Source organism: Culicoides brevitarsis, chromosome 2 (assembly GCF_036172545.1).
Source record: "Culicoides brevitarsis isolate CSIRO-B50_1 chromosome 2, AGI_CSIRO_Cbre_v1, whole genome shotgun sequence".
NCBI lineage: Eukaryota > Metazoa > Arthropoda > Insecta > Diptera > Ceratopogonidae > Culicoides > Culicoides brevitarsis.
In genome coordinates this window covers 41,311,864-41,327,287 of record NC_087086.1, presented here as the reverse complement: position 1 = coordinate 41,327,287, position 15,424 = coordinate 41,311,864, and the positions used below count along the sequence as shown (strand labels likewise).

General features: G+C 29.8%; 3 protein-coding genes across 6 annotated transcripts in view; 2 read left to right on the top strand and 1 right to left on the bottom strand.

The window, feature by feature from the left end:
• Nucleotides 1–13,136, top strand: part of LOC134832781 (glucose transporter type 1) — a 33,200-nt gene extending 20,064 nt beyond the window's left edge. For 2 of the 4 annotated variants that reach the window (XM_063846934.1, XM_063846933.1), the window contains 9 exons: nt 1,944–2,325; nt 2,617–2,895; nt 2,956–3,143; nt 3,212–3,301; nt 3,947–4,069; nt 7,584–7,787; nt 7,847–7,986; nt 12,232–12,258; nt 12,868–13,136. In XM_063846934.1, the coding sequence (XP_063703004.1) occupies nt 1,944–2,325; nt 2,617–2,895; nt 2,956–3,143; nt 3,212–3,301; nt 3,947–4,069; nt 7,584–7,787; nt 7,847–7,986; nt 12,232–12,258; nt 12,868–12,955 (1,521 nt within the window). In that variant the 3' untranslated portion in view covers nt 12,956–13,136. The remainder of the gene's footprint in view (nt 1–1,943; nt 2,326–2,616; nt 2,896–2,955; nt 3,144–3,211; nt 3,302–3,946; nt 4,070–7,583; nt 7,788–7,846; nt 7,987–12,231; nt 12,259–12,867) is intronic. The other 2 variants (XM_063846935.1, XM_063846936.1) reach the window with 2 other exon arrangements.
• Nucleotides 8,091–9,694, top strand: LOC134830841 (venom serine carboxypeptidase). The gene has a single exon (XM_063844432.1). The coding sequence runs from the start codon at nt 8,171–8,173 to the stop codon at nt 9,602–9,604; it is 1,434 nt and encodes a 477-aa protein (XP_063700502.1). The 5' UTR covers nt 8,091–8,170; the 3' UTR covers nt 9,605–9,694.
• LOC134829750 (inactive selenide, water dikinase-like protein) lies at nt 10,477–11,933 on the bottom strand. The gene has a single exon (XM_063842994.1). It carries the CDS (start codon nt 11,824–11,826, stop codon nt 10,636–10,638), a length of 1,191 nt encoding a protein of 396 aa, XP_063699064.1. The 5' UTR covers nt 11,827–11,933; the 3' UTR covers nt 10,477–10,635.
• Nucleotides 13,137–15,424: the final 2,288 nt, after the last annotated feature.

Here is a 15,424-nt window from a genome sequence, read left to right as displayed (position 1 = left end):
GGAAAGGATTTTAAGTTTTTTTTTCTTTTACAAGTTTAAATAAAGAAATTTATGATTTTAAAGTTTTTTTTTTATTTTTTGGGGGATTTGCTTGTTTGAATTAACGAAAATTCTCTTAAATTTACACCTTTTTCAAACAAAATGTTCTCAATTTACGACAACGAGAGCATCGCGGTGTAAATATTTGCAAATAAATGTCTTGGCTTGATTTTTTTCTCATCCTTTAATTTTTTTCTCTTTCGTTTGTAGTCATTAGAGATCATTTTTTTCGTAATTTCTCGATTAATTCTCATTTATAATGTGATTTATAGTTCTGTGACAAATGTGACGAGCGCACAAAAGTTATACAAGAGAAGGTTATTATTCTTCGAGACCAATGGATGACTTGGAGAGAAGAGGTTTCTTTAACACATTTCGCTTCCATTCTAAACATATATAACGTTTCTCAAAAAAAAAAAACTAGCCAGCACTATAAAAAAATAGTGCATCTCAATAAAAAAAATAGTTGCATGCGACTGAAATTCGATAGTTGAGAGAGGAACGGCCCGTTAAAAAATTTTGTTATTTTTTTTTCATCATTTTTCTTAAATAATTCTCTTCAAAAAAAAAAAAAAAAATCAAAAATTTTGCAAATAACGCAAAAATGGGTCTATCAATATTGAAATTGGCAATTTTTTGATCTAAATTTGTGATGATCCCATTTAAAATTTTCACATGCGTTTTGAATTTGCACAAAAGTTTAACTTTGTTTTTTTTTCTTATACGAAATCTCGAGCAAGCTTGCTCCAAAGCGCCGAATTTCCTTTTATTTTCATTTTTTTTATAAATTTTGTAACAATCAATTCTAACGTTGAGATTTATTTTACAAAAAAATCTCATCGATAGAAAAAAAAATGATAGTTACAATTCATTCGTGAAATTTCATGCTGCTTGCTCTCTCATGGTCTGGTCAGATACGAACCTTGAAAAAGTATAAAAAAAATTTTTTTTGACTAAATCGCACAAATAAAAAAAAAATCTTGAATAGGTTTGCGGCGCACTTTTTAGTGAAACTGTAACTTTTTTGTCTTAGGCAGCTTTTTCGACTTTCTGCACTTTTTTGTGTGACATTTGCCTTCCTTCCTACTTCTTATTCTTCTGAAAAAAGAAAAAAAGCTGAGAAATTAATTCTTTAAAGCCTATAGAAACTCAAGATAGTTGTTACTATAAAGAAATTGATCGAAGGACCATCAACGATACTAATAGCGAGTTTCATAGTAGAACGTATCTCATGGAAGAAAGTTCGTTGGTAAGCAAAAACTTTTAGAAAAGCCGTGAATCATCATCAAAAAAAAAGTCTCATCCGCTTCAAGTAGTTACACTTCCTTCCCATTTTCTAAAAAAAAATTAAAATCTTCAAATTTGAATAAAAAAATATGAGAGGTGCAATTTTCACCCTCAATTTGCAATTTGAAAAGAAAAATGGAGACGCCTGGTTGTTAAAATTCAACGAGATTCACGCCAACATCCAATTTTTGTGTAAATTTGATCCAACATCAAACAAACGTGTGTGTTGTTGTTGTCTCGCACCGTTTTTTTCTATACTTTCCTCCATATAGATGTATAAATATTTAGTAGTAAGACATAAAATTTTATCATGTAGATGGAAAATTATTCAAAAGAAAAAACTGCACTCGCTCGCTTGTTGCCGCTGTTTTTATTCAGCACCTTCTTGTTTCGTTTTTTTGTTATAGTCGCGAAAAATTATCATTTTTTTCAATAATTTGCATGGCATTAGTTCCTCCTTATCTGTAAGAAATAAGATTTTGACAAGTTTTGTAGTTGTTTGTACCGATTTTTTTCTCTAATTTTTTTTTCAATCTCCATAGCTTTATGATAATTTTTTACTAAAATTGAATTTTTTTCTCTTTTTTTTCCAAAATAACAAAAAAAAATTTAAACAGGGATTGACATTTTTCCTAACATATGCAATATTTGCGGCCGTCTTAGGCATGCTCCAATTTGGCTATAATACGGGCGTCATAAATGCGCCCGAAGTCAATATTGAGAGTTTCATGAAAGACGTTTACAAAGATCGATATGGCGAGGATATCGGCGAAGAGTTTATACAGCAGCTGTATAGCGTGGCAGTGTCAATTTTCGCAATTGGCGGCATGTTGGGAGGATTCAGCGGCGGATGGATGGCAAATCGCTTCGGGCGGAAAGGAGGCTTGCTGCTGAATAATGTGCTCGGTATCACGGGCGCTTGTCTCATGGGATTTACTAAAATGTTCCATTCTTATGAAATGTTATTCCTTGGAAGATTCATTATAGGAGTCAATTGTGGTAAGTTTTTTTTACGTATTTTTTATTTTTCAATTTTCAAGCTTGAGAACCATCCAAAAGACATCCAAAGGCATTTTTCATAACTTTGGTTCAATTTCAAGCTTAAAAACCATCAAATGGGCTCTCAAAATAAAAATTACGTATTTTTTACGTATTTTTTATTTTTCAATATTCAAGCTTGAGAACCATCCAAAAGACATCCAAAGGCATTTTTCATAACTTTTGATCAATTTCAAGCTTCAAAACCTCAAATAAAAAAAATCTTACCAAAATTCTTTTTCTTTTCCGCAGGTTTAAACACATCATTAGTACCAATGTATATTTCAGAAATTGCTCCATTAAATTTAAGAGGTGGTTTAGGAACTGTTAATCAATTGGCTGTGACAATAGGTTTACTCCTGTCCCAAGTTTTGGGCATAGAACAAATATTAGGAACGAATGATGGTTGGCCCGTGCTTCTCGGTTTAGCTATTTGTCCAGCTATCTTGCAATTGTTGCTGCTGCCTATTTGTCCCGAATCACCCCGTTACTTGCTCATCACGAAGCAATGGGAAGAAGAAGCACGAAAAGGTAATTTTTCCAAAATTTTTCTGAAAAAAATTAAAAAACTTAAAAAAAATTATTTATTAGCTCTTCGTCGCTTACGCGCATCCAATCAAGTCGAGGAAGATATCGAAGAGATGCGCGCCGAGGAGCGTGCCCAACAATCAGAAAGTAGTATTTCCACGATGGAACTCATCTTTTCGCCAACATTACGTGCACCTTTAGTCATTGGAATTGTAATGCAACTTAGTCAGCAACTTAGCGGAATAAATGCCGTACGTTTTTTTTTCTCCTTCTTTTGCACAGTCTCGTGAGAAATCCTAAAAATATTTCATTTTTTCAGGTATTTTATTATTCAACTTCATTATTTATGAGCTCCGGACTAACGGAGGAATGTGCGAAATTCGCTACTATCGGTATCGGAGCTATTATGGTTCGTATATCTTGATTTTTTTTGATACGATCTTATCGATGATTGCTTCCTTTTTTCGTCTTTTGCGTTTCTTTTGAGATGTTATCGTAAATTGTCTGTCCGAAAAAAGTTTATTTTATCTAAAAATAAATTTTTGGTTAAAAATTTTCATAAATTAATTAAAAATTTAAATTTTTTAAAATAAGATTTTTGGTTGAAAATTTTCATAAAATATTTCAAAACCAAAAAAAAAAATTTGTTCAGAAAATTTTAATTTTTACGAACCTAAAAACTTTTTAAAATTAAATTTTTCGTTGAAAATTCTCAGAAAAAAATTAAAACTTAAAAATTTTATCAAAAAAAATTTTTTTAGTTCAAAAATTTTTCAAATTTTAAATTTCTTCATAAAAAATTTTAATTTTTTTAAACTTTTAATAATCAATATCAAAGAAAAATCGTTAAAAAGCGCTTTAACGTTAAATTTTTCGATAAAAAGGAAACTCTACATGAAAAAATTTCATGATTTATTTCTTTCCTCCGTTCGTTATTTACCGCTCGAGCAGCGCAAATACCTTGTATGGAATAAATATTAACGAAAACATCTCTTTATCTCCTCGCCTTGCATGAATATCAATGTCTAACCGTGCGTTTCCTCTTTCTTTTCAGGTTGTGATGACATTAGTTTCCATTCCCCTCATGGACAAAACTGGCAGACGAACGTTACATCTGTACGGATTGGGAGGAATGTTCATATTTTCCATTTTTATCACAATATCATTTTTGATAAAGGCAAGTAAATTTTCATTAAAACATTTTTTCTCGTGTTCCGTGTGCCGCCGACAATTGACAAATATTAGATGGGATCGCATCTCATTTCATATTTCTCCGTCATCGGCATCCCTCGAAAGGTTGGTACAAGGATTTTTAATTTGAATTGTTATTCGCGTCTCGAGAGCGCAAAAAAAAACTAAGTAAACATGTAAAAATTGTCCCATGTCGATGATTGGACATGCAACAAAAAATAACAATTCAATTTAATTTTAATCCATCAAACTCGTTCCCTCGAAAAAAAAAATTACCTACCCGAAAAAAAATGTGTTGACTCCTTTTAAAAAAATTTTCATTGTTGTTTTTATAAATTTATTTGAATTTTTTTCGATGTTGATTGATGTTTTTCTGTCTCTCTTTTACTCTTTCCTTCCAAGTCTTTTTATGAAAATTAACACAAAACTTTTTTTTTTAATTTTTGAGGAAATTTTTGAATGCATGAACCTTTTTTGAGAGTGCATGAAAAATTTTTTGAGTTAATTGAATGGATGTTTTCAACGTTAATTGCTTTTTACTAATTAACAAAAATGGCTTGAGAAGAGCTCAGCACATAAATTACGGATTTTTGAAGATTTTTAATTATTTTTTGAACAAAAATTACCTTTTTTGAGAAATTTCCATCAAATTTGAACCTTTAATCAATTTTTTCCATTCCAAATCCGTCATCGAACTTCAATTTCCTGCCGTTCACACCGAAAAATGTGCTGTAACTCTTCAATGATGTGCCAAATAACAAAAAAAAAGTCATAAAAACCCGACAAAAGTACCTTTGTATCAAACAAACAACCATATTTTTGTTGCTTTTGGCTGGCTTGCTTGCTTTTGTGCTTTTTTTTTCATAAATTGAATAACCAAAAAATAGCTTTTGTAGTAAAGTTGTACTTTTTTTCTCCTCTTTTTGTAGTTTTTAGTGAAATGAAACGATAAATAGCAACGATAACGTAGAAAATTGTGACAATTCTGCAAAAAAAAATATAAAATGTAAAAATTGAGACAAGAATTGTTGCAATAATTTTTTTTTCGGTTGTCTTGATTTTTTTTTTTATTTTTCGTTTGTGTCTTGTTTTTTAGTGAATCATGTTCGTTCGTTCGTAATGTGTTTAATTGTTAAATAAGTTAAATATTAGTTGATAGAAATTACACAAAAAATGTGTTTAATTAAATAATTTTACGGAATTTTAATTTAATATTTTTTTAAATTAAAAAATTGAAATTAAAATAAAATTTAAAAATTAAATTTAAATAAAAATTTAAATAATATAAATTTCATTTAAATTAAATTAAAATTAATTTTTGGTCCAAAAAAAAAATCGAAAAAATTAAAAAATAAAAAAAATTATTTAATTAAACACCGTCTTGCCCCTTTTGAAGCGACGGAAATGGTCTCTCGAATTTTTAGGCTTTTAACCCACTCGCATTATTTTATTGAACAACACACATTTGAACATATATTTGAAAGGTAACATTGGCGAAAGGTGGCTGTTTTTTCCTTTAATTTCTTATAATTTTTAATTTTTCTCATAAATTTATGATTTTTATTTTTTTTCTTTGCATTTTTTTGTGCGCGATGAAAAATTTAAAAGTTTTGTCTCAAAATTTGGCACGAAATAGAAAAATTCACAATCATGACGTGAGACACGCTTTGAAAATAAAAGAAGCTGTTTGTCCAAAAAAACTTTTGAAAGCACCGAGAGTGTGCAAGAGGCGCCAATCCACGCAATTTTACACGCCTTTAGAGCCTCACGTCGACATTAACGACTTCAGTGAACCATCTGCGAGTGTAAATTCCTCTCATTAAAGCTCATTTAATTCTCTCTTTTTACACAACATTCTGTTTAATTTTCATTTTTTTATTGTTATTATTATTAAAATGTAAAATAATGTTCCTCCGAAAAACTTTTGGCACAAACACGAAACACAATTAACGAGTGTACATAAAATGCGTCGTCGAATTTCGTCGTCGTCGTGTGACCAGAACAAGTTGCAACACAAACACAATAAATTTTGTGCAAATAACAATTATTTTACATTTTCGCATACAAAATACGTGAAATAAATGGCTAATTTTGAACTTTTCTCTGGCCAATGTTGTTGTTTAAATGCGCGGTTTGCATTTGGACGTGGATATTGAGTAAATTTTGGGCGGTTTGGGTGAAATTTCGAGCACAACTTTATTAATGAACGATAAATTTTCGGCGGGATTTACGTTGTTTTATTGATTTTTCGGCAGAAATCTGGTCACATGCGATAATTTGCATTCCAAATGTACATAAATCATCATTTTTCATCAGACATTGATACAAAACTTTAACTTTTTTGTAATGAGAATTTAAAATAATTCACAAATTTATTTTTAAATTTAAAAAAAAAATAATTTTTGTTTAAAACTGATTTTTTAATAATCTAATTTTTTTTTTAATGAAAAAAATTATTTTTAATTTTTTTTAAATGATAATTTTTTTAATGTCAAATTTTATTTAAAAAATTATTTTTGATTTTAAGAAAAAAAATTATTTTTTTTTTTGAAAAATTTTAAATTTTACAAAATTGAAAAATATTATTTTTTTTTTTTAATTTTAAAAAATTAAATTAAATTAAATTCAATAAAAAATAAAAAAAAAATTGAATTAAATTAAAAAAAAAAATAAATTAATTTTTTTCTTGATTTTGAGTTTAAATTTAATTTTAAGAAAAATTAAAAAAAAATTTTTCAGTGAAATTTTTTTTTTAAAAAAAATGTAAAATCTTAAAAAAATTCTCATTATAAATTAAAACACAAACACAGCACTAATTTCTATATAAAATTTAATTTTTCCCACAATTTCTATTTTTTTCCATAATTTTCCCTCAATTTAATTTTTCTACCAACAAACGTCTTATATAGCGACACGCCAAGTTGCAGCGGCGGCAAGATTTCGCTAAAAAAAACTAAAAATCATGAAATCAACACAGGACATTGATAAAGAATTCTCGTGTGTATTTAATAAATTTTTTTCTGTACAAAGAACGTAGCCAACCAAAAATTGCTGAATTGGCCTGTAAAATTTGTTATTTCTGCACTAACTCTTCAATTTTATCCAGTTGTGTATCTTTATTACTTTACTTACAAATAAAACAAAAATAAAATGCAATAAATGCATTTCTTGCAATAACTCCTCCGAAAAAAAAGGAGAATGAGAAATTTTCATGACAAACATTTTTTTTTAATTTTTTTTTTTTCTTTTTAAATTTTCTCGAAAATTTGTTCAGAATGAGAAAATTTTCATTTTTTTTTAATTTAATATTTTTTTTTTGGTGATGGGTGAGTTGATAGGATTTTAGGTGCATGCTTGCTTGCCAAACTAACCAAAGGAATGAATGAACGTGTGAATGAGTTAAACACAATTTTATGAAAAAAACTGAATAAAAGCCTCAAAATCATGCGAGAACCGAGTTATTACACGATAGTATTTAGGAGTTTTTTGGTTATGTGCAGGAAATGATAGACTGGATGTCCTACTTGTCCGTCGTATCTGTGTTGGCATTTGTCGTATTCTTCGCTGTGGGTCCTGGATCGATCCCGTGGATGATTACGGCGGAGCTTTTCTCGCAAGGACCTCGCCCGAGCGCAATGGCGATCGCTGTACTTGTCAATTGGATGGCTAATTTTGTCGTAGGAATTGGTTTCCCAAGTTTGAAGGTAATTTTTTTCACATTTTTTATAAAAAAATCAAAAATTAATTAAAAAAATTTTTTTAGACTGCCTTGGAAAATTATACATTCTTACCGTTTAGTGTATTCTTAGCAGCATTTTGGATATTTACGTATAAAAAGGTTCCTGAGACCAAGAATAAAACATTTGAGGAGATCCTTGCGTTGTTCCGACATGGAAATGGAAGGTAAGTAACGTCCATTTACTTCAAAAATTGTCACAAACACATTGAAATTTCTCGTAATTACCCTCACTCATACAACAACAAACCGGCAATCGAACAAAGAAAGTACAAATACGTCGTATTCGGTCCAAAAAACAACTGATAAGCACTTTTAACGCTTCATTCTCTAACCGTTTCTCATCCAAAGATGAAGTTTCTCGTAATTTTGTGTCTAATTTTCGCCATTTGTGACGCTCGTCTCTTCACAAATCCCTATCCAGCTGTTGAAACCTTCGAAGATGACGGCGATCCAGGCGAACCATTGTTCTTAACGCCTTTAATAAAGGCAAATAAAATCGCTGAGGCAAAAGCAGCTGCCTTTGTGAACGATTCGGAGATCCAACAATTCGCCGAAAGCTATTCCGGATACCTGACAGTCAACGAAAAGTACGATTCGAATCTCTTCTTTTGGTATTTCAAGGCAAAAGTCAATCCAGAATCCGCTCCGTTGGTGCTTTGGTTACAAGGAGGTCCCGGAGCGAGTTCGATGTTTGGACTTTTTACGGAAAACGGGCCTTTTAGTGTAAGCAAAAAGCTGAAACTCGTCAAGAGACCTTATTCGTGGCATTTGAATCATCATCTCATTTACATCGATAATCCAGTTGGGACGGGATTTAGTTTCACAAAAGACGATGCCGGATATTCCACGAACGAAGTTGAAGTCGGAGAGAATTTATATAAAGCTCTCGTGCAATTTTTGACACTTTTCCCGGAATTACAAAAATCTCCGTTTTGGGTTACGGGCGAGTCGTATGGCGGAAAATACGTTCCCGCATTGTCGCATACGATTCACAAGATGAACACAGATCCAAAAGTCGAGTTCAAGGTCAACTTCGAAGGACTTGCTATCGGAAATGGGCTTTGCGATCCCTTGCATCAACTGAAATACGGCGATTATTTGTACCAATTGGGCTTAATTGATCAACACGGGCTTCAGCAGTTCCATGAGTACGAGAAAAAAGGCGAGGATTTGATCAAAAAGAAAGATTTCAAGGGAGCTTTTGAGATTTTTGACATCATGTTGAATGCCGATCAATACGAATATGGCTCGTTATTCAAAAATCTCACCGGATTCGACTTTTACTACAATTATCTTCTCACAAAAGACCCGAAAAATTACATGGGAGAATATCTGCTATCGTCTCGGGTGCGAAAAGCGATCCATGTTGGCAACAATACCTTTAACGATGGTCACGCAGTTGAAGAACATCTCAAACTTGACGTCATGAATACCGTGGCGCCTTGGTTAAGCGAGTTACTTGCCCATTATCGTGTTTGTATCTACAACGGGCAACTCGATATTATCGTTGCATATCCCTTGACGATCAATTATTTGAAAAAATTGAGTTTTGTCAATTCTACAATTTATCATGAAGCGCCGCGTTACATTTGGAAGGTAGATGATGAAATTGCCGGATATGCGAAAGAAGCGGGAAATTTGGTAGAAGTACTTGTAAGGAATGCGGGACATATGGTGCCTTCAGATCAACCGAAATGGGCTCTTGATTTGTTGATGCGATTGACACATTCGAAGGGTTTTATTAAGCCAGAACAGGAGATTCAAGTTCATTTGGTTCAATAAGATTTTTTTTTGTTTTGTGAATCTCGTTTAGAGCTCTCTAAATGTTTTTAATGCATAATTTGTCTTAAAAATAAAATTTCTTTAATAATTTTTTTGATTTTTCTCCAAAAATCTGTCAGAAATTGAATTTCATCTTCTGTTTGTTTTTTAAAAAATCTTAAAAATAACATTTTTGTCTCGAAATCGATAAAAAGAGAACATTTTCGATATGCCTAATTACATAATTTAAAAAAAAAAAATAAAAAAAAAGTAAAAAAATAAGTCTTAATTTTTGAAAAAATTTATGAAATTCGAGTAATTAATTCAAATTTTAAAACATTTCTAAACATAAAAAAAAAAATTTAAAATGAAAAAAAAAAGTTTCTTAAAAAAAAATTTTTTCATACGTTGAATTTGCTAAAAAATTTTTGAGTCGAAACTCTTGAAAAAAAATCAACAAATTAAATTAATTTTAATTTTAAAATATTTTTTACTAAAAGTTATAAAAATTTTTATAATGGAAAAATTTTTTTTGACAAAAACTTAAATTTTTTAAAAAAGATTTAGGATTATTTTTTAATTATTTTATTTTTTTTATTTATTTATTTTTTTTAATTCAATTACTTCAACATAAACTTAATTTTTTTTCATGAATTATAAATTAAATTTAAAATTTTCTTTAAAATTTTTTAAGAAAAATTTTTAATAAATTTAAATTTTAAACATTTCTTACTAAAAATTTCTTTAAAAAAATTTTAATAAATTTCAGAAAGCTGAATTTCTTGAAAATTTTTTTTACAATATATCAACTAAATTTGCTGAAAATTTTGTTAAATTGAAAGAAATTAAAATTCAGGGTAGTTTTATGGAAAATTGTAAAAAAAAATCAAAAATATTTTTATCATGAATGATTTCTTTATTAAAGAACTTAAATTGTGACTTAAACTACATATAGAATCTTTTCCGAAAAAAACAAAATTAATCTGTCAAATGAGATGTTTATTAAATTTTAGTTGAAATTAGAAGAATTTCCGTGCTCGTTAATGATCTCCTTATTCCTTGGCGGGCACTTCAATAACTCTGGGTTTGTCGATGATGCGAGCGGTGCGATTTCCCTTCTCGACAATTCCGATAATCCAAGCCTGATATCCTTCCTGCTTCTCGATATCCTTGCAGTAGGCAGCTGCTTGTTCGCGTGGCAAACAAATCAAAAGTCCTCCGCTCGTTTCGGCGGAATGTCCTTGCAACAATTGGAACATGTTGCCGCAAGCCTTTGCGACAGTTGCCATTTTCGCGATAACGGGCAAATTGTGAATGACGAAGGAAACTTCGTTCTTTTGATGCGACGCCAAAGTTTGGGCATGTCCTAACAATCCGAAGCCCGTGACATCTGTGGCGCCGTGTGCGTTATATTTGTGCATCAAACGAGCTGCGATGCGATTGAGACGTGCCATCGAATCCATTGCACGATGATAAGCCTTGCGAACGTCTTCTTCCGATACGACGAGTTTGATGCGATTCCAGCGTTCGGGTTGATCGAGCCATTGATGTGCATTGACGGCAACTTGGGTGCCCAGAGGTTTTGTTAAAACCAAAACGTCGCCAACAACCGCATTATCGGGCACAATGTATTCGTTGACTTGGCAAATTGTCGATGCGACGCCTCCAATTGTGCACCACGGATTAACGACACTTTGCCCGCCCGTTACCGACGTCTCAGCTTCCAAAGCGGCATCCTTGAAGCCACGCATTATCAAGGGAATGACAACATCTCGTTCCTTTTCCGTCATTTTCGTACTGACGCCCAACAACATCAACATGTTATCGCATTCCGTCACTCCCATGGCATACAAGTCGCTCAAAACGTTGCTACAAGCGATTTTTCCCATCATATAGGGGTCATCGACAATGGGATAGAAGAAATCTGTCGTTTGCACTAAACACAAACCGCCATGACGCAACGGCGTTACGGAACAATCGAGACCGATGCCGATGCGAGGCACAGCCATATGCATGAAGCTATCATGTTCCTGTGTGTAATCTTGCTGGAGCGACGACACGAGTTTGTTGAGCACTTCTTGCGGCACTTTGCAGCCGCGACCTTTCAAGTCGGCAAATCGCGTGAGGCGGAACGACGATTCCAAGTCATGAGCGGCAGGATCGAAGGGGCGTCGTAATGACAAGTTGCTCGAGCCTCCGATATCAATTGGAGCGACACCAAATGAGTCTGTATATTCGGCCATTTTTTTCACGCACTTTTTTCGCAATTTTTCACACTACTTTCGTGGCAAAATTTGTTGTTTTTACGATTTTTTGCGGGACCAAATTAGCGTCAGTATTGATTTGCAGCGTATGCATTAGCAAGATGGCGATTTCTCGCACGTTCTCCACGTACCTCTATACATACGCTGTACGAGGCGCAAGCGTCATTCTCATTTCCGCACTCCTCAATTTCACTTTCACACGCCTCACATTCAAAAAATTCGTTTATCATATATACAATTTTTTTTTAACTTTTCAATTATTCTTTATAATAAAATTTAAAAAAAAATAAATTTAATCAATTAAAAATTTAACAATGTAAAAAAAAAATTGAATTAAAATTTTAAAAAAATTATTCAATGAAAATTTTTTTATTATTTTTTCAGATCAATGCACGACAGCAGACTCTATGGGTAAGTTATTTGCTTTTCCATTTGCTTCTCTCAGGTACCTTTATTATTTTTCGTTTCAATTCATTTAAAATTTTTATTAAATAATTAATAAAAAATATTAACATATAAAAAAACTTTTTCCCGAATAAAATATTAATTTTGCATGTTTTTATGAGTTAAAAATTAAGTAATAATATGTTCGAATGAATGCCGTTTTCCCCTAAACTTCTATGCATGGCTTACAAATAAAACATATATAATGGTTTTCGTAATAAACATAAAGAAAAAAAAAATTAAAAATTATAATTTTACGACTAAAACGAAATTATTTCATTCAAAAGTAACTAAATAAAGTAAAGTTAAAGCATGTGATGCATGAACATTATAATTTTTATTTTAGAATTAAGCTTTAATATAGAATAGAAAAAAATAACATTAATTTTAAGTTTAATGATGATAAAAAAAGTAAAAGTTAAGATATAGAAATTTTATTTTTTTATGATTTTTTAATAATTTTCATTTTTTTAATTATTTGTTTAAAACAGGTAAAGGTTAAGATATAGAAAATTATTATTTTATAATTTTTTTTAAATTTTCATTTTTTTATGTTTTTTTTTATTATTATTTTAGTACAAACGAGAATACTGGCAAAAGTAATGAAACACTTCAGATGTCTGAAGCAGAAACAGCGAGCGTTGTTGATGATAAAAAAGCTTAATTTTTAATATTTTTGTTTCATATATGTTTAATTTTAATATTTTTTGCATGTTAATAATCTTCATGATTATATTATATATATTTTTTTTATCATTATATTAGTTTAAAAATAATATTTTATTAAATTTAAAGTTAAAATTGAATGTCGTAGAATAAAAAAATATTTTGTCTTCCCTTTTTCTATATGATTGTTTTACTTTTTAACTCTTAAAATGTATACAACTTTACACAAAATTATTAAAAACATAATGTTAACATTTATATACAAAACACAAACTCATACATTTTTATATTTTATCTAAAATTCCCAAATTTTTACTTTCCTGTCTAAATTTTATTGTTTTAAATCCTTCCTTGTCGTCCTGAATTTTTGTAGTTTCTTCTACATTTTTTTACTCTCCTCTTTTACTTTTTTTTAAAGATATTAAAAAATGTATAACATTAGAAAGCAATATTAATGATACTAAATATGTAATAAAAATGAGAAAAAGTCCAGTAAGTATTTATGAACATTAAGAAAAAAGTGAAAAATGATAGATTAGAAGACAGATACCTCAAAGATATGCTGAGACAGAAGGGTATCAACCTGGAAAGCGATAAGAGTCCAGGCACTTAACAATCAAAGTTATTATATAGTTATGATGAATACAAGATATATATTGCGAAATCTACAAAAAAATTAAACTGGAGAAACTATCATTCATTCATTTAAATTTTTTTTAAATATAATATTTTTATTGAATTTTTTAAAAATCATTTTTAACACATTTTTCATTAAAAATAAAAAATACATTTTTTGTTTTTTTTTTTCTTTTTATTTTTATCATACACATTTCACACTCTTTTAAATAAAAATTAATAGTAACTCGTCATGTGTGTTAATTTGATTAAAAATCGTGTCGTTAATATTAAAATTTTGTAAAAAAAGAACCAAAAGTAGTTAAAAAGAGTGCACAAGCAATCCGTCAAAATTTGCAATTAAACAAAAATTAAATGTAACTGCTCTGTAGATAATTTTTTATTTTTCTCTTCTTAAACCTTTTTGCCGGGTGTTTGTTTGTTAAAAATCTGTGTGCGTGATTTTTCGTTTTTTCGTTGTATCAATCAACTCTCACTTGAAAAAAAAAACTCTCTTAATGTGTAAAATTATTTAAAAAAAAAATTTGTAAAAAAATTACGAATAACGTAAAAAGTTGCTTTTGTGTTTTATTTTATTTTTTATTTTTTTCTCATATAGGATGTCCAATTTTATGACAAATGACATCTGAGTTTGAATTTTTGTACAAAAAATTGACGAAACAATGTACAAGACGTTCCCATAAAATTTTTGATTTTTTTTTTTTTTTTTTGTATAAAATTGGTGTGAAGTTTTTTTTTAATAATTTTTTTTTGTAAATAAAATTAATTTTTAATTTTTTTAAAACTCAAATTTGCAAACAAAATTGCAAAAAAAAATAAAATTTTGAATTTTTTAAAACAAAAAACAATAAAAATTCAAATTTTCTCTCTCAAACGGAAAAATAGGACTCTGCCTGTCTTGCAGTTGGATATTTCGATATCAGAACCTCTGTGTGGCTATCATCCAGAATAAAAAAAGGCAATAAAATAGAAAAAAAATAATTTAGAGATTTTTTTACAACGCGTGATTGTTAGAAGAGTACACAACACAACATCATCACACACAAGAAAAAATAAAAAAAATATAAAAAAAATTTAGAAACTGTAAATAAACTGTTGCAATTACACACATTTGACTCTGATACGAAATTTAAACAAAAAAAAAAAAATGTTAAAAAAGTGCCTAGACTTCTGGATGCTTCCAGGTAAGTTTCAAAACTAACTTTAAGGAACATTTTTTGTGTGTCTCAACTTTACACTAAACTTTCCTTGCCTTCACACAAACACAACCAAAAACACTTACACGAAACACTTTCCTTTAGAAGAAGAAAAAATTTTAGAATTTCACAAAAAAAAATAATTCGAGCACGTCACGTGATATCTTTGAGCATATCTGTGTAAATACAACGCCGCAAAGCTGAGAATGAGGTAACAAGTAGTTTAGACAACACGTTTTGAGACGACGAACAAATTTTAGAAAATTAAAAAAAAATTCCAAAATACGAAGAAAAAAAATCGAAAGACCCGTCAAATGATCCAAAAATACTTCGAGATCATTTTTCCTTTGAAAATTAAAATTTAGCGAGTATTTTAGCACTTTTGCTTCAATTTTAGCTTCAAGTAATAATTTTTTGTTCGTTTTGTTCACCAAACACTTCTTTTCACAACTTTCACTCTGTTAATTTTACTGCTTCGAACCTTCCAGATTCCTTTTCATGTCATGTCAACATTTTCCACTCCATTATAACATTTTATTTAGTTCCTTTTATTTTTTGAATGATAAACATAATTACATCATATATATTACTAAATATAAGATTACATGAAAAAAATATAGGAAATTACATAAAAA

What these genes read in the sequence shown, in the direction of transcription:
- LOC134830841 (XM_063844432.1), top strand. Translation starts at nt 8,171, where the DNA reads ATGAAGTTTCTCGTAATTTTGTGTCTAATTTTCGCCATTTGTGACGCT.
- LOC134829750 (XM_063842994.1), bottom strand. Translation starts at nt 11,826, where the DNA reads ATGGCCGAATATACAGACTCATTTGGTGTCGCTCCAATTGATATCGGA.